Source organism: Pseudorca crassidens, chromosome 16 (assembly GCF_039906515.1).
Source record: "Pseudorca crassidens isolate mPseCra1 chromosome 16, mPseCra1.hap1, whole genome shotgun sequence".
Lineage (NCBI taxonomy): Eukaryota > Metazoa > Chordata > Mammalia > Artiodactyla > Delphinidae > Pseudorca > Pseudorca crassidens.
In genome coordinates, this window is record NC_090311.1 from 30,986,113 (window position 1) to 31,001,767 (window position 15,655).

Below are 15,655 nucleotides of genomic sequence, written 5' to 3' on the forward strand. Positions count from 1 at the left end.
TAGAAGTTTTAGATTTAAAGAAAAATTGGGAAGGTAATACAGAGAATTCTCATATATTGCACACCTGGTTTCCCCTATTATTAACCTTTAAATTTTCCTTGATGACTAGAGGTCTTTAATGAGCAGCAGATATTGCAATGTGCTGTTAACAGAAGCCTACTGGAAGCCTATCGCGTCTTATATTAGTACTGAATTAGGGACTCCAAAAAGAGAGAAACTCCACAGTTTTGTTTTATTTACTGTTTTAAAAGATTTGGTACTGTCATCCTGGGGGATATCAGAACTGTGTTGAGTTTACATTTTATATGTCATTGTTTTAACTTTGAATATGGTGATGGATGGGGGCAGGAAAGGGGGTTCCTTTCATGATGTTTTCAGAACTGAGAAGCTCAGGTCTTGCCCCACTCCTGCCTCTGACCTTTTGGCCAGGAACCATTCAGCTAAATGTGGCCCACGGATGGCATGTAATTGTGATAATCCACAACTTAGATGACTCCCGTTTGACAAAATTCCAAGCTTCCTTCTCTAAGTGGGAGGAAGGATCCCTATTGCATTGTAGATGTATGGCTACTTCTCTGCGCTCACCCCTTCCAAATCCCTTAGAATAATTCATTGAATTAGTGGGAGATGAGGACCCACAACAGTGGTAACCGTTATAAGAGCCAAGGCATCTTTGAACTTTGATAATGGGAAGATAAGAGTTATTGCTCATAAGATTCTTGACAGGATTCCTGATGGGAGGCAGCAGGTAGATTGGCAAGAGGACTGGATAAGGAACCAGGGGACAACCTGAGTTTCAGTCCTGGCTCTGCACTAATTTGCTGAGTGTGAATTTAAGCAAATTCCTTTATCTTCCCAGATGAAGTATTTCTTTTATCTGTAAATGAGGAGTTTGGGCCAAGTGATCCCCAAAAGACCTTTTTAATTCAGCACTTCTCTGAGGCTTTGGACTCTGTTTCTGGCACTTGTGCTTTATTAGAGGAAGAAGAAAGCCTATGTGACAGACCATATATGGCGAGAAGCACCTTATAAATGGTATTGTGTAGGTCAACATGTTAATTCAACCATGGTTACTTTTACATTAATGCATTGTTTATATTAATGTGAGGATAATGACAGCAGCTACCAATCATTGAGGGTTTACTACACGTCAAGCACTATGCTTAGTACTTTACATGAAATATCTAATTTAATTTTCACAAAACACTGATAAATATTGCCTCTATGTTTCCATTTACAGATGAATAAATGAGGTTTAGAAAATTTAAGCAACTTGCCCAAGGTTGCACAGCTAATACTTAAAGAGAGCCAAGATGCTAAGTCTGGCTGCCTGATTCCAGACCTGTGCTTGTAACCACTGTATTTGGGAAAGAGCTAGGTTCTGGGATCAAACTGCCTGAGTTCAAATTCTGACTCTGCCACTGGGGCTCTTGGATAAATTACTTAACCTGCCATACCTCAATTTTCTCATCTTCAAAATCAGGCTAATAGTAGTACCTACCTTAGAAAGTTGCTGTGATGATAAAATGAGTTTGGGAGGCAATAAGGTTGGACGAGTGTCTGGAACATAGTAAGCTCTATATAAGTGTTGCAGTTGCTATCATCATCTTCATCATCATCATAATCATCATCATCCTATACTGCATCAGCTGTGGGGAGAAGAGCATGCCAGCAGAAGCAATAGCTTATGCAAAGATCTGAAATGGCATGGTATGTTTGGGCAAAAGCAGGGAGTCTGGAATGGTTGGAACACAGACTGGAAGTGAGAAAGAAGTTAGACAGGTAGGCTGGAGGCAGACAGTGAAAGATTGCAGGTGCCAGGCTCCTCGTCTGGATGGTATATCTTGCAGGTCATGGGAAGCCCTAGTAGGAGCAGGCGTGTTAACATGCTTCTGTGCCTCCTTCTTGCTTAGGGATGCTTGTAGGATGCGACATCCTCATCATTTATAGCTCGGATGCCGAGGAATGGTGCCAGTACCTCCAGGACCTTTTCCTGTCCAGTCGGCATGTCCATAGCCAGAAGATGCTGACTTACAGGCTGGGCCCCAAGACCTCCTTCTCAGCCGAAGACCTGAGCTTCTTTCTCCGCACACGCTGCATCGTGGTGCTGCTGTCTGCGGAGCTCGTGCAGTGCTTCTGCCAGCCGGCCCTGCTGCCCCTGCTGCAGAGAGCCTTCCATCCTCCACACCGCGTGGTGCGCCTGCTCTGCGGGGTGCAGGACAGCGAGGAGTTCCTGGACTTCTTTCCAGACTGGGCACACTGGCAGGAGCTCACCTGTGATGATGAGCCTGAGACTTACGTGGCAGCTGTGAGGAAGGCCATTTCTGAAGGTAAGAGTCTCTCCTGCAGTACAGAAATGCAAGCCCTGGAAAGAAAGACCCATCCAAGTCCTAGACATTTCAGGGGGGACATTGTCGTGTTAACACTAGTCATTCCTATTACAAGCTGAACCTGGACCTCACTATGCTAAGAGCCCCAGTCATACTTACTGGTTTAGAGCAGCCTATTTCTGGGATGGGATAAGGATAGAGTAGGTCTCCTTGACCGCAGGGAAGAAAGATGACACTTTCCCATGGGTTTTGTGTTAGGATAAGCTAGCCCTCCTTCTAGAATTTTCTACACCTTGGGAGACATTGGATACAGGTTCCAGCCTAGAGGGCAGTGGGGGTGGGAGGCTGAGACTTAGTTTGGTGAGGTGTGAGGAATACAACTGCCAGCCTTCCTGCTTGCAAGCCATTTCCATTTTATCATCAGGTCACCTGAAGATTTTGGTTGAAAAGGTGTCGCTTTTGGATAACATGTTTATAGAGAAATACCTCCCTTCTCTATTTCCTGCCAGCCTAGTTTCTGTCTTTTGCCCTGTTCCTCCTTTTAAAGTGGGAAAATTCCGATCCTCTCTGGCGGGGCTAATGACTTCAGTGGCCCCAGGAAGTGTGACATATGCTCTGATTAGCAGTAACGGAAGACGTGCTCTGGGATGGATGCATGTCACGGCTTTTCTTCCTCTTCTTGTTTTCTATTTTTGCCTCACTGTGGGCTATGAGCAGGCTATGTGTTTATCTTCTATTCTCTTGCCTTTGAGCTCTTATATACCTGATACCAGCAAAGAAGCCTGGAAAATTATGAGGCGATGTAACTATGCTCAGTTATCCCTGGTTTGACTTGGGTATTAATTTGGCTCATCTGCCCCTGTCTCATTTAATGAACTGAATCAAGAATTTACAAATTCTTAGCTCCCTAGATGCTTTTATCCCAGGAATGCCTGCTCTAAACCAATAAATATGACCAGGTCACCTAACATAGTAATATCCCAGGTCATTTTGTAATATAAATGACTAGTGTGAGCATAGAAGGTGTCTCATCTGAAATACCTGGGACCTGGATTAGTAATTTTTCCAGGGATTGCTTATCTTTACTTCGGAAGGACACGAGGATAGAAAAAGCACATAATTCATATTTGCATGATTGCCCTTCATTGCTTTGAGGGTTCTGCTGAAACTTACAGAGAAGCGAGATGCAACTAATTGTTTCTGAGGATGAGCTTCTGTCACTGCTTAGGATGAGCTTGTGATCTGGTGGGCAGGCTGCTGTGACCCACCTGCCAGTCATTCAGAGTACCATGGATGTATTGTCACTGTACTGGCATCTCATGCCGTGTGCGCTACCAGATTGTTCTTTAAAATACTACAGTGGTATTATTTTTAAAAATAGATGGTAAAAGGAATTCTTTGAATATTGTTTGGATGAGTCCAATGTTCAGATGCCTAGGTAAGTTGATCGCTTATAATATTTTACTCTTCACTAATGACTCTGGCTCCGTGTGCTATGAGACTTTAGCTTCAAGTGTTTCAGAAGGAATGAAGTGTTTCACAGTGGTGTTTCTGTTTTGAGAGCAAATAACCTTTCATCAGAAAGAGATTATTTTCATGGGAGATTAAAATAAGCTGCTTAGTGGAAAATCTCTGTAGTTCAGAATCAATGGATATGTAGGGACAAGTGGAATTATAGGAAAAAGAGTAGGAGGAAGGATGGCTTATGCCTCCAACATCATTTTCTTATCTGGTATTAGACTTGCGAATTTGGGGATTAGAGGTCTCTGTGTGTGCCAGGATGGCTTGGGTTTGCTTTGGGAGTGTCCTGTTGGCCCAGTAATGTGGTGCTATTATCTCTGATTTTTGTGCTGAACAAGCTTTCTTAACAAACCCAAGACTCAAGGTCTGGCGTTGTAGCAAAAATGAGTAGCGACACTCTATCGCCTGGCTCTGCTGCTTACTAGGTGCCCAAGATTAGGCAATTTATGTAGCCTCTTTGAATTTCAGTTTCATTCTCTATATGAGGTGGGATTAGACTTGATCTAAGACACTTTCCACGGCTGATAACCTAGAGTCCCCTAGGCCAGAGAGTCTCAGACATTTTTGAAGCACCATCTTCTTGCCCTATTTCATAGCTGCTTTGACTCCCAGGAAGTTTAGGGCTAAAACAGTGTTTAAGGACAGTATTATCCCTACACTAGGCTTCTGATATGATTATGTCCTTGGTTACAGTCTCTACAACTTGTGATTATTCATTTTAATATCCCTCTTGTACACATGAGGTTTTCTTAAGACACTTCAAAATAAAAGCAAAAAATAAAAATTTCATACACCCCACTATACAAGCTGCTCCAGTCCTATGAGAAATAAATACATGAAACTTGTTTCTTTGACTTTCTCTGTTAAAAAAATTCCACTGGGAAATGTAATGGAAAATTGATAATGGGAATGAGCTAATGGTAGGGACAGTAATTGTGGGGTTACTGATTGTGGGGCTATTGAAAGCTACAGGGAGACAAATTTCAGGCATCTTTCTAACAATTAGAGCATGCAAAGATGGGATGGGTAGCCTTTGGAGGTGATGAGTTCCACATCACTGGGAGTGTGCAAGCAGAGACTGCATGTGTGGTGTAAAAGGAATTCAGCTTTGGAACCATGATTGGACCATGTGACCTTCCCAACCTTTTGATCGTAAAATTCCCTTACCTGAAGCTTCTCTTTTTTCTGCTAGGAAAACATTTCTATTCTCAATTCAGTCTTCCTCCTTCACCAGATCTCCCTAGGGTTTCTAACTCCCAACTGAAGAAATATTGGTCATGTTTCTACTATGACCCCAGCAGACAATAGCAGGAAAAAAGACTTCAATTCATAATCTATGTAACCCTTGAAAATAGTAATGTACCCAGAACATTTGTGTTTTTTTTTCTCAATTTTAAGACAGTTTGTGAGAAAACATGATGAAATAAAATTTATATTTTAAGGCAGGATAAGAAAAAATTAAACATAAAATTCTCTCTTTGTGTTTGTTTGGACCTCCTCCCTCCCTCCCTAATGTGCAATGTGCATTCGCATTACACATTAACCAGAGCTCCTCAAAGATGGGAGTGCTTGCTCAACCATAAAGATCAATTTTTTTTCTTTCTTCTGACACTAGCAGTGTAACTTCTTAAAAGAATGGTGTTCTTTCCCAGCCCTGTAGGGGGTCACGGTGACTTGCTGCTTGCTTTGTATGTGCCTACCTGGACCATTTATCCTTGGTGAACTTTATGTAAAGTATCAGTATGTCATGTTGATGTGTGATCCTTTGTTTCAGAAATGTATATGACTGTGCCTTCGACTTCTAACAGGCAGAACAGTTCTCAGAGTTTTCTGAGAATCTGCTTCCTGGGATATAATCCTCAGTATGGCTCAGATAAAATTCCCTTTTTGTCTTCTTAAGTTGATAATTAATTGAATTTTTGTCAACAAATATTACTATTTAATAAGATATTCATTGAGACCATGTAAAATTTAGGATAAATTTTATTTATATTTTTTGCGGTACGCGGGCCTCTCACTGTTGTGGCCTCTCCCGTTGCGGAGCACAGGCTCTGGACGTGCAGGCTCAGCGGCCATGGATGGCTCACGGGCCCAGCCACTCCGTGGCATGTGAGATCTTCCTGGACTGGGGCACGAACCTGTGTCCCCTGCATCGGCAGGCGGACTCTCAACCACTGCGGCACCAGGGAAGCCCTAGCCTAAATTTTAGACCATTTAAAATTTAAAATAAGGCTTAAAGATCAAAAGCTTTAGAAAGTAGAGCTGGTGATGGAGGTAATTATTCCAGAAACTTGGATTGAATGTGGTTACAGGCAGTTAATTACACTTTCTCTTGCTGCTGTGTTATCTAAATAAGTATCAATACTTATCAAACTTTAATGTGGGCAGGAGGACCTGAGATTCTTGTCAATATGCAGATTCTGCCTCCATAGGTCTGGTTAGGACCCAAGATTCTGCATTTCTAACAAGCGTCCAGATGATGCTGGTGCTGCTGGTCAGGGGTCCACTGAAAACTGAGCTAAGGTCTAAGCCACCCTTCCTTTGTCAGGTCAATTGTCATGTATCTCTGTTATGCCTGGACCATTTTCTCAAATCTCTACTTTTTCTGGAAATGAAGGCACCATCACATGAGGGTGACTCCTGGACCAGTGTTTAAGTATAAAATTAGACCAGCGTTTGATGCTTAGGCCAGTAGACTTCAGAGTAGGGCTCCTGAGTTTTCTTCCTGGTCCCCAACACATAGATTCAATGTGTTAGCTCTGACAGCTTTATACCTCTCAGTTTTCCAGATGTAAGTGGTCCTGACATTGGAGTGGGGGTATACTTCCGTCACGATCCTCACTGCTTCTTCATTTAATAGGACCATTGATCATAATTACTATGCCACTAAAAAATGTTTTGGAGGTTTTATTTTATTTCCCATCCCCTCTCTCCAAATTTGTCAGCCACCTTAAAATTGAGCAAACGTTTTAATTAAGAGTCTTCAGTGTGTTGGAGCAGCCAGTTTATTTTCCAAGATCTTCATCTATAAAATGATGGGGTTGGACCAGATGATTTGGAAGGTTTCTTCCAGCCCCCCAGCGCTGTAATATGTCATTATAAGTTTTCTAAATAGATGGCAAATTACCCAGAACCTTTTAAGTGGTTCAGTTTAGCTCCAAAATGTCTGCAGGGATATATACCCAGTGCATAGAAGACTGTACTATTGTTCTGAATTTTTTGGACTTGTTAGGTGATTATTTTAAAATAAGGAAGTGAGAAAAACCCAGGTACAGCACAGAAATTATTTCCTCTTTTTACTGGTGCTCTATTCTTTGCTGCAAATCTCACTGGAATATAAAAATAGATTCTGTTGATCTGTGCGGGAGAGGACTTGGTGGGTAACGTTGAGTTTTATTTCAAAAGTTCTCATAATTTTGTGTGTCCACGCATGCGTGTGTGTATGTTTGTTGTGTTGAGGGCGAAGGGAAGCAGTGAACCCAATTCTTCTAGTATTTTTCGGGATTACATTGGAGATCTTGTCTGCTTCTTTATGTGTTTTCTCTTTATGCACCCCCAATCCTTCCTCATGCCCCTTGTGCTTCAGAAGTGTTGATGGTACCCACAATTATAATGTATTTTGCCTTTTGTTTACATGGGGAAAATTTAGAGGCCTTCCTTTCTTGATATTAATGTTCTAATCTGAATGTTAAACTGGAGTTTAAAAGGAAAACAGTTGGGATACAGGTGCTTTTAGCTAGTCTAACAGATTCCAAAATCTTCACCCAGTTTTAAAAAGGAATGTTTTTTTTCTGAAATAAAGCACTGTTGACCCTTGAACCACATGTGGGTTAGAGGCGCCGACTCCCCTGCCCCCACCTGTGCAGGCAAAAATCTTCGAGTCATCCCTTGGTATTGGCAGGGGATTGGTGCCAGGACCCAAGCAGGACACCAAAATCTACGGATGCTCAAGTCCCACACAGGCCCTCGGTATCTGCGGTTCTGCATTCGCAGATTCAGCCAACTGGGGATCATGTAGTTGATCATTTTTACTGAAAAAAATCTGTGTATGACTTGCCAGCGCAGTTAAACCCATGTTGTTCAAAGGTCAACTGTAATACATGTTTATCATAATGTTAAAAAAAAATGGAAAATGAAAAAATGCCTGTAGGCTATTTCTAATTTTAAAAAAATAATGTTGCAGTAAATCTTCGCACAGCTTTGTGCCTAAATCTTTGTGAATCTCTGTTGATTTCCTCCCAGCCAATGTCTGTAGAGCTCCCAGAGATGGTGTTGCACACCTGCTCTGTGCATCTCCCCACCCTCCCCATGTAACCTGAATTTATGGCCCCTTACTGTGGTTTTTTTGTTGTTGCAGTTTATTTAATTATTTTGCTTTCCCTTTATGCCTAAGTCAGTTATTTACATTTTCTCTTGCAAAGATACTCGTATGGGGAACTGCCCTGCACCCCTCCTTCCCCTAATGGAAAGAGCTAATACTAAGGTGAATGCTCTGACAGTTACCCTGTGTCATGCACTGGGCACTTCATGGGTGTTTATTCCCCTCACAACCCTGAGTGGGTAGATGGTTTTACCCCCACTTCACAGATGAGAAAACTGAGGTTCAGAAAGGTTAAATGACTTGCATGAGGACTGGGAATAACTCACATTGGAACGTAAGGCCTTCAGACTCCTTCTCTGCTTTGCCTTGCTTACATCTAAGCCTCTTCCCCACACCCTCCTCTTCCACGTGGGGACAAGAAGCATGAAGAAAGCCTGTGAAAGAGAAAGGATTAAGGACAATGAAGCTTCCCTGAGTTCTCTAGACCACAGGTTCCCAAGTCAGACTGGGCATTGGCACTGCCCCTGCACTTGGTTTAAAATGCAGGTGCCTCAGCCCCACCCTAGACGTACTGAACCAGAATCTCAGCGGTTGGTTTGGGGAATATGAATTTTAAAAAGCCTCCATTGTGGTTTATGCTCTGCAGCCATGTTCTGGAAGCTGTGCTCCATGCCTGCTGCCCTGTCCCTTGGTTTTCCGGTTAGAGGAGCTGGCAGCAACTCAGGCCTTGTGGGCTGTCACAGGGCAGGTCACGGGGCAGTGTTCCCAGGGGCTCAGGGCTTGGCCATGTCACAGCTCACTTCCACGTCACAGGCAGCAGGTCTGAGAGAGGGGAAGAGTGACAGACCTTCCCAGCAAAGGGGAAGTCACCATGCCCTCCTTGCTCTCTTTGGTGTGGCGACCTCGGCGGTGGTAAGTCATTGATGGCTTCTGGGCTTCTGTGGTGTCTTGCAGAGACTGAGGGGAGAATCTGAACTTGGGCCTCTTGAAATTGACTATTTTTGTTCTGCTGTCCTCCTGCCTTGTGGCCTTGGGTTGTTGGGTCTGCTCTGTCTCCGCTGTGGGTTAGTCCACACGTAAGGCTCCTTAAATGCCCCTTGCAGAAAAATACTTTCTTCGTACAATCTTCCTTTTGAGATAATCTTTGATTTGGAGAGGAAGATGCCCAGCTGGGATGGTAAAATCTGTCCCAGTGTCACTGAAAGCTACAGCATGTCCAAGGGTCCTTTGGAGATCCCTTGCCAGGTACCCTGACCGCCTTGTAGAACAAGATACTTTCTCCTAGCTACACCTGAAACACTTAACGAGGACTAATGCCCATGATAGATTTTTGTGCCCACAGAACTTTTCCCCTGAGGCCTCCGAGTCCCCTAGGATTATGAATCTCCCACAAAGCTGTGAACCTCGTCAGCCACCCAGAGGCAGCCTTCTGCTCCCAGTTGTTAGACTTTCTGTGGTCCCTCAAGGAAAATATCTGCAAGTCACCTTGTCAACTGTGGTTGGTGAGATGCAGTGAAAAGGGAGTGATGAATGCTGAAGTTTCCACTAGTGTGAGAATCTCAAGTTTGCACCTGTTTTTGTCTAAACTTTCTAACACAGCTGGAATGGAAATATCAGATATAGGAATTTTATCGGTTAGTTTCTTACGCTGCTGTTTCTGTAGTTTCTGCATCTCACTTCTGGGACTATGCTAGAGGAGGATACTAGAACTTAGGAGCAACCTGACATCTGTTTTACCCCTTCAAAGCCCTTTTGCAAACACTATCTCATTTGGTCCATGCTATTTTCCTATAAGGCAGACATTATTATTATCATCACCATTTTAAAGATGAGGAAGACAAGGCCTGGCAGGTTCACACAGCTGCTTTTCCATTAGAGCTGGGATTGGGGGAAGGGCCTCTTGCCTTGTTGTTCAAGACCTGCTACTGCCTTATCTAGATATCACAGTGAGCCTTCCATTCTCAAGGCCCTGTGCTGGGTGCTGGAATAGAGCAGGGAAGACAGATCTAGTCACTGCTATAATAGCATCTATGTTCTAGACCAGCACTTCCAAAAAATGTATAATGTGAGCCACATGTGAAATTTAAAGTTTTCTAGTAGCTGCAGTAAAAAAAATAAAATAAAATGAAACAGGTGAATTAATAATCTGGTTTACTTAACCCAATATATGTAAAATTTTAACATATAATCAATGTAAAATTATTAATGAAATATTTTATATCCTTTTCCTCATACTAAGTCTTTGAAATCTAGTGTGTATTTTACACATAGAGCATACATTTTAAATGTTCAATAGCCACGTGTGGCCAGTGGCTACAACATTGGACAGTATAAATCGAGAAGGATGCTTACTTCTCAGAGAATTGGGGCCGTATCTGTTAAAAGTTTAATACATTAAATGTCATATGTGTTTTAAAAAATGCCTGTCCTGAAATAAATATTCATTTATTCACTTAGTCATTCAGAAAGTATTGAATGAGTATCTGCCAGGTGCTGGTCTGTAGGGAATAGCTCTTCATCTTTTTCTTTCCTTTCCTCTCTGATCTCCTCTTTCTTGCTTTTATTCCTCATTCCTCCCCTTTCTTTGTCTCTTTCTATATTTCGTTAGCTGTTTAGCTATGTTCCCAGGCTCCAGAAATACAGTGCCAGGTAAGACAAAATTACCTTTGATTAACAACAGGGTTTCTGTCCTTGGAATAACCAGTTTATCATCTGAACTAGTGAGACTGAGCTCCTGGCAACCTATGTGAAGGCAGAATCAAACCAGGGTGCTTCTATCTATCTACCTACCTATCTATCTAAAATTTAAAAGTATGTATATAGCAGCATTTATATATATTTATTTATATTTATGCTGGTGTATATGTGTATATATATATTTTTTATACTGGTTTATGAATTCTTTTCCTGGAAGGATACACAAGAAATTGTTGATAGTGGTTGCCTTTGGGTGGATGGTGGACATTTTGAACTTTTTGTTTTAGACATTTCTCCAGTGTTTTAATTTTTCTACAATGTTAATTTTTGTTCTCAGGGATTTTAGAAGAGAAAACTGATGGGGTCATGGGGATTTTATGGATCTAGAGGAAGGAGTTGGGCTTACACAAGCTAATCCAAGTAGTTTGAGCTTCGGGTTAAGTTCCACAAGGAACAAGGAGTTGTACAAACTCCTTGGCCTTTTTCTCAGCTTCATTAGATTGATTTTCTGGGTAAGGGGAAGTGACGTTGGTTTGTGTTATTGCTGTAATGTCTGTACCATCACTCACTCCGTGTGGGCTATGCCTGAAAAGAGGGAACAGCTACTTATCCTTGAGTCATATTCTTACTCTTGTCAAATGGAATTTGACTCTTGTGGAATTTAGATTGATGTCTTCTTAGGTTACTACAGTCTTTATTACAAGAAGTAAGAGAATGTGGGTGTATTTCACAGACTCTGACACTAACAGGCTGTGCCACCTTGGGCAAGTCACCTGGCCACCCTGGACCTATTCTTATCTTCATTAAAATGCTGGGAGGAGCACAAGTTGACATCTCAGACCTTTGCAGCCATGAAATTCCATGATTCCAACCATGTGTGATTTTAAATATCTTACATTTCATTGCTGGTTCTCAATCTGATATTTTTCAAAATCCCATCAAGGTAATGGGAATTTTTCAGCTAAAAAGTTATCCTTTGCAACAGAATTTTAAACAGAACCTGAAATGACATAATAATAGCTTTCTGTTTATGGACATTAGCCCAAGTTCAGTCTTAGGAGGACATAACAATATGCCATTATCTGTGTGGGAATGAAAGAATGCATGTATTTAACATTTTATATATATATAGTTTATTATGGTGTACATGTAGATATATGAATGTGGGCTCATAGGAAGATAATGGGGACAACGGAAATGGGAGCAAATATGCATGACAGAATGGGTCTGTTAATTTCCCTATTTTTGCAGGATGTTTTGACAGCTTTTCAATTTAGTTTCCACTGCCATTCACATGACTGAGAGTGTGTCTGAGTTGGCTGAAGAAATAGGATGATTTATGCTGTAAATGACTCTTTATCTGCTCACTGGAGAAGTTACTGAAACCATGGTAGCCTTGTCATATAGACTGCTGGGCAGAAAACTTCCTAATTTAGCCAGTTTGGTAAAATGTAGATGTAAACAGTGGTAAGTTGGTTTTCCACGACACAGAAAAACGAACAAAATCAATAATTGATAAACTTGCCTTTTCTGTAGGGGAAAAAGCATTTGGAGACTACTTTATTTTCACTGTGTTTATGTTTTTAAAGAAAATGCTGGTTTCCACTGACAAGTGTTTTGTGCCCAGTACATGGTGGATGGATGGATGACTGGATGGGTGGGTGCAACCATGGATTGTTGTCCACTTTCCTTACTCTTGAGCCCATTTTGAATGTCCTAGTTGGAGAAAAAGATATCCTTCCCATGAGTATCCTTAGGGAGCCTGTGCTGCTGGTGCCTTTTGGATCATCAGCTGTCACCATGGAGCAGGTTTGTCTTGTGGTCACGTAGTCAGGATGCGTCTAAACAGAAACTGACTGATTCAGAGCAAGACAGGGTCTATCAAGTGCACCTTTTTTGCTCTGTTCATACTTAAAAATGTGCCAGATATGACAACCCATCCCAGAAAAGAACCAGGTATGCCATTACAGAGGCTAGTTAATAATTTGAATGGTTAACTCCATGGGGTGCATGTGGATCATTAGTAGCAGAAATTAAATTGGATGTGTCCTTCTGAAGGAGAGCATTAAAGTGAAGAAATCTGAAATGATCAGAGGAGACCTCTAGAACTGGCTTAGTGGTTTTGGGAATTCCTTGGTAGGTTTTTTTTCTGGGTTTGTATCTTCTGCATATGTGTATCTTCCTTAACACTCTTACAAGGTTAGACCCATACTAGCCTTTAATTTAAAAGAATACTGGTTGAATGTGCATATTTTATCTGCCAAGTCGCCAGTTTCACAGCAGATTGTTGGCTCACTCTCTAACATCTGATAACACAGGAAATAGAGGGGAGACTGATGATGAAATGAAAATGCTCTACTTTTAAATTGGACGAAAATAAGTCTTCTTTTACGTATACAGCTAATGTTTGAGGCTGTAGCTATTGTTAAGGCTTGCAGTGGGATAGACATTCATCAAAACTAGCAGATAGGAGAACATTAGCGTTAGCTGTTGACTCTTTTTTTTTTTTTTTGAGCGTGTAAAATGTGGGAAAACATTTCTGTTGCAGGATATGGCATTTAGCATCACAAGTGGAGTTGTAACCTGAAAAGAAAACTGGGTTCACCTCTTGGTGGGTGTTGAGCTAGAAGACACAACCTAGCCAAAGATCGAGAGAAGGACTGATTATTACTTGCAGCAAGTAAGGAGAACTCCGGGCGCTTTCCTGAAGCAGTGTCTTCCTGAACGGCAAAATTGGGGAAGTTTTAAGCTAAGGGTATATGCATATTCATGAAGGGGCTGGAGCAGACGAGAATTAAGCATAGAATTGGGGCAGAGGTGGACAGAGTCCAAGCTTTAGTTGATTGAAGTCGGGAAGGTCAACTTCATCATTCCATCCTCCACCTGGGTGGGGGCTTTAGTTCCTGTAGAACTCAAAGATATATTATTATGTATATCCCTTGAGGAGGAACTAGGACTCTGCTTTATCACTGCACTATTGTTTGACTGCCTTCTCTCTGTTTCTGCATTTGTTTGTTCCCTTAAGATGTAGATTACTGGGAATTCCCTGGTGGTCCAGTGGTCCCACTTTCACTGCTGCGGCCTCGGGTTCAATCACTGGTTGCGGAACTAAGATCCTGTAAGCCACACAGCCGGCCAGAAAAAAAAAAGATTATCAATTACTGAGACCTGTTCAAGGGCAAGCATTGTGGCCAGGCTTAGATCACAAAATGGCTTAGGCCAAAATGGCTTCTCTTAAATCAAGAAAGTAATTTTTGTTTCTCTTTCCAGGGACCCTCTAACCTATCTGCTTACAGAGTCAACTGTTATTGTTCTGAAACAGATCCCCCTTTTAATTTTCCAAAACTTTCTGAATATCATCTCCCAAAGCCTTGGTTTCTTGCTAGAGAAGGTCTCCAACTGTGATTATAAAGCATTTTCATGTTAGAAGTTTTTCAGGAAAAATGTAATGCTGAAATAATCATACAGTAATTGGGTAGCCTAAATGTTATTTTTAATAACAATCCCTTCCATGGTCCAGGGTGTTCATTCGATTAAAACTTGCCTATACTCTGGAAACAATCTAGCTTTAGAGTCTCTAATGGGAAAAGAGATACAGGGAGCCACTGAGTCAACCAGATGGAAATATAGAATATTAACATTAGAAAAGGAAACTCTGGGCTCATCTGGCACAGTCTCTCTAGTTTAAAATGAACAAAGTAGGACTCAGAGGGGTGGAGGAATTGCCCAGTGTTACACAGTTAGTGGCAGAGATGAGACTGTTAATTTATGTTTATATTCAACAAATATTTATTGAGCTTATGGAGTGCCTGCCATGGGGGTGGCACTCTGCAAGGCCCTGGGAAGACCTGATGAAAAAGTCGTATTCAAGTCCTGCTCTTGCAGAGTTTATGTGTCCTGGAGGTAGATGGCCACTAAACAGCCTGTTGTCCTGTTAATTGCTTGATGCCAGGAGTGTCCAGCATTATGAAGCAGAAGTCAGGGAGCTCCCTATGAATAATAAAGGGGACTTGTGATTTCCTGAGGGCCCCTTTGATAGTTCCTCATTATCATCCATTAAGGAAAGCACGAGTTTCCTGAGCATCCGTCTTGGAAAAAAGAAGAAAAGGCAAGGCTTGTAGTTATGGCAAGTATTATGCACCTGTTTATCTAATGGTAACGTATTGCCCAAGTTAACCACGGCTTTCAGGCAGGACTGTCATTTTCTCAGAGTAGTGATTAGGACTGTCTAAGATTTTACGTAGTTTTACTTAATTTTAAAATGAACATTTTGATTGTTCCCTTAAGTTTCTATATGGCAGTGATATTGAGGTGTATATATTACTATGTTCCCACAATTTGGAAGTTTTACATTCTAGTTCACCTAAATGTGAGTTGGTTGGAAGGACAGGCTAAAGATAAGTTGAAAATTAATAAGAATCAATATAAAATTCTGCTCAGGGTTCAAGAAAATAATTGAGCAGTTGTACAAGAGCAGGATGAAGGGATATATATTTAAGAGTTGCACTTGTAAGATCTGGTGGTTTTAGTTGAAGGCAAGCTAAGCATGGTCAACAGAGCACTGTCACCTCCAAAAATAGTAAATGCCACATGAGGATTTATGAACAGAAGTATTGGTGTCCTAGAAGAGGCTCCTCCTCTACGCTTACAAGTCAGTTTACCTGAGAGGTGTTCTATATGTCAATGGGAAGCACATACAGATATCCATCCATCCATCCATCCATCCATCCATCCATCCATCCATCCATCCATCCATCCATCTATCTATCCACTCATCCATCCATTC

At 41.6% G+C, this 15,655-nt stretch overlaps 1 protein-coding gene across 3 annotated transcripts in view; it reads left to right on the forward strand.

Moving 5' to 3' along the window:
- The window catches only part of PIK3AP1 (phosphoinositide-3-kinase adaptor protein 1), a 114,890-nt gene that overhangs the window by 6,171 nt on the left and 93,064 nt on the right, over window positions 1-15,655 (forward strand). For 2 of the 3 annotated variants that reach the window (XM_067709851.1, XM_067709850.1), the window contains exon 2: window positions 1,914-2,330. In XM_067709851.1, coding sequence (XP_067565952.1) covers window positions 1,916-2,330 — 415 coding nt within the window. In that variant the 5' untranslated portion in view covers window positions 1,914-1,915. Of the gene's footprint in view, window positions 1-1,913; window positions 2,331-8,975; window positions 9,085-15,655 lie in introns of those variants that run through there. The other variant, XM_067709852.1, reaches the window with a different exon arrangement.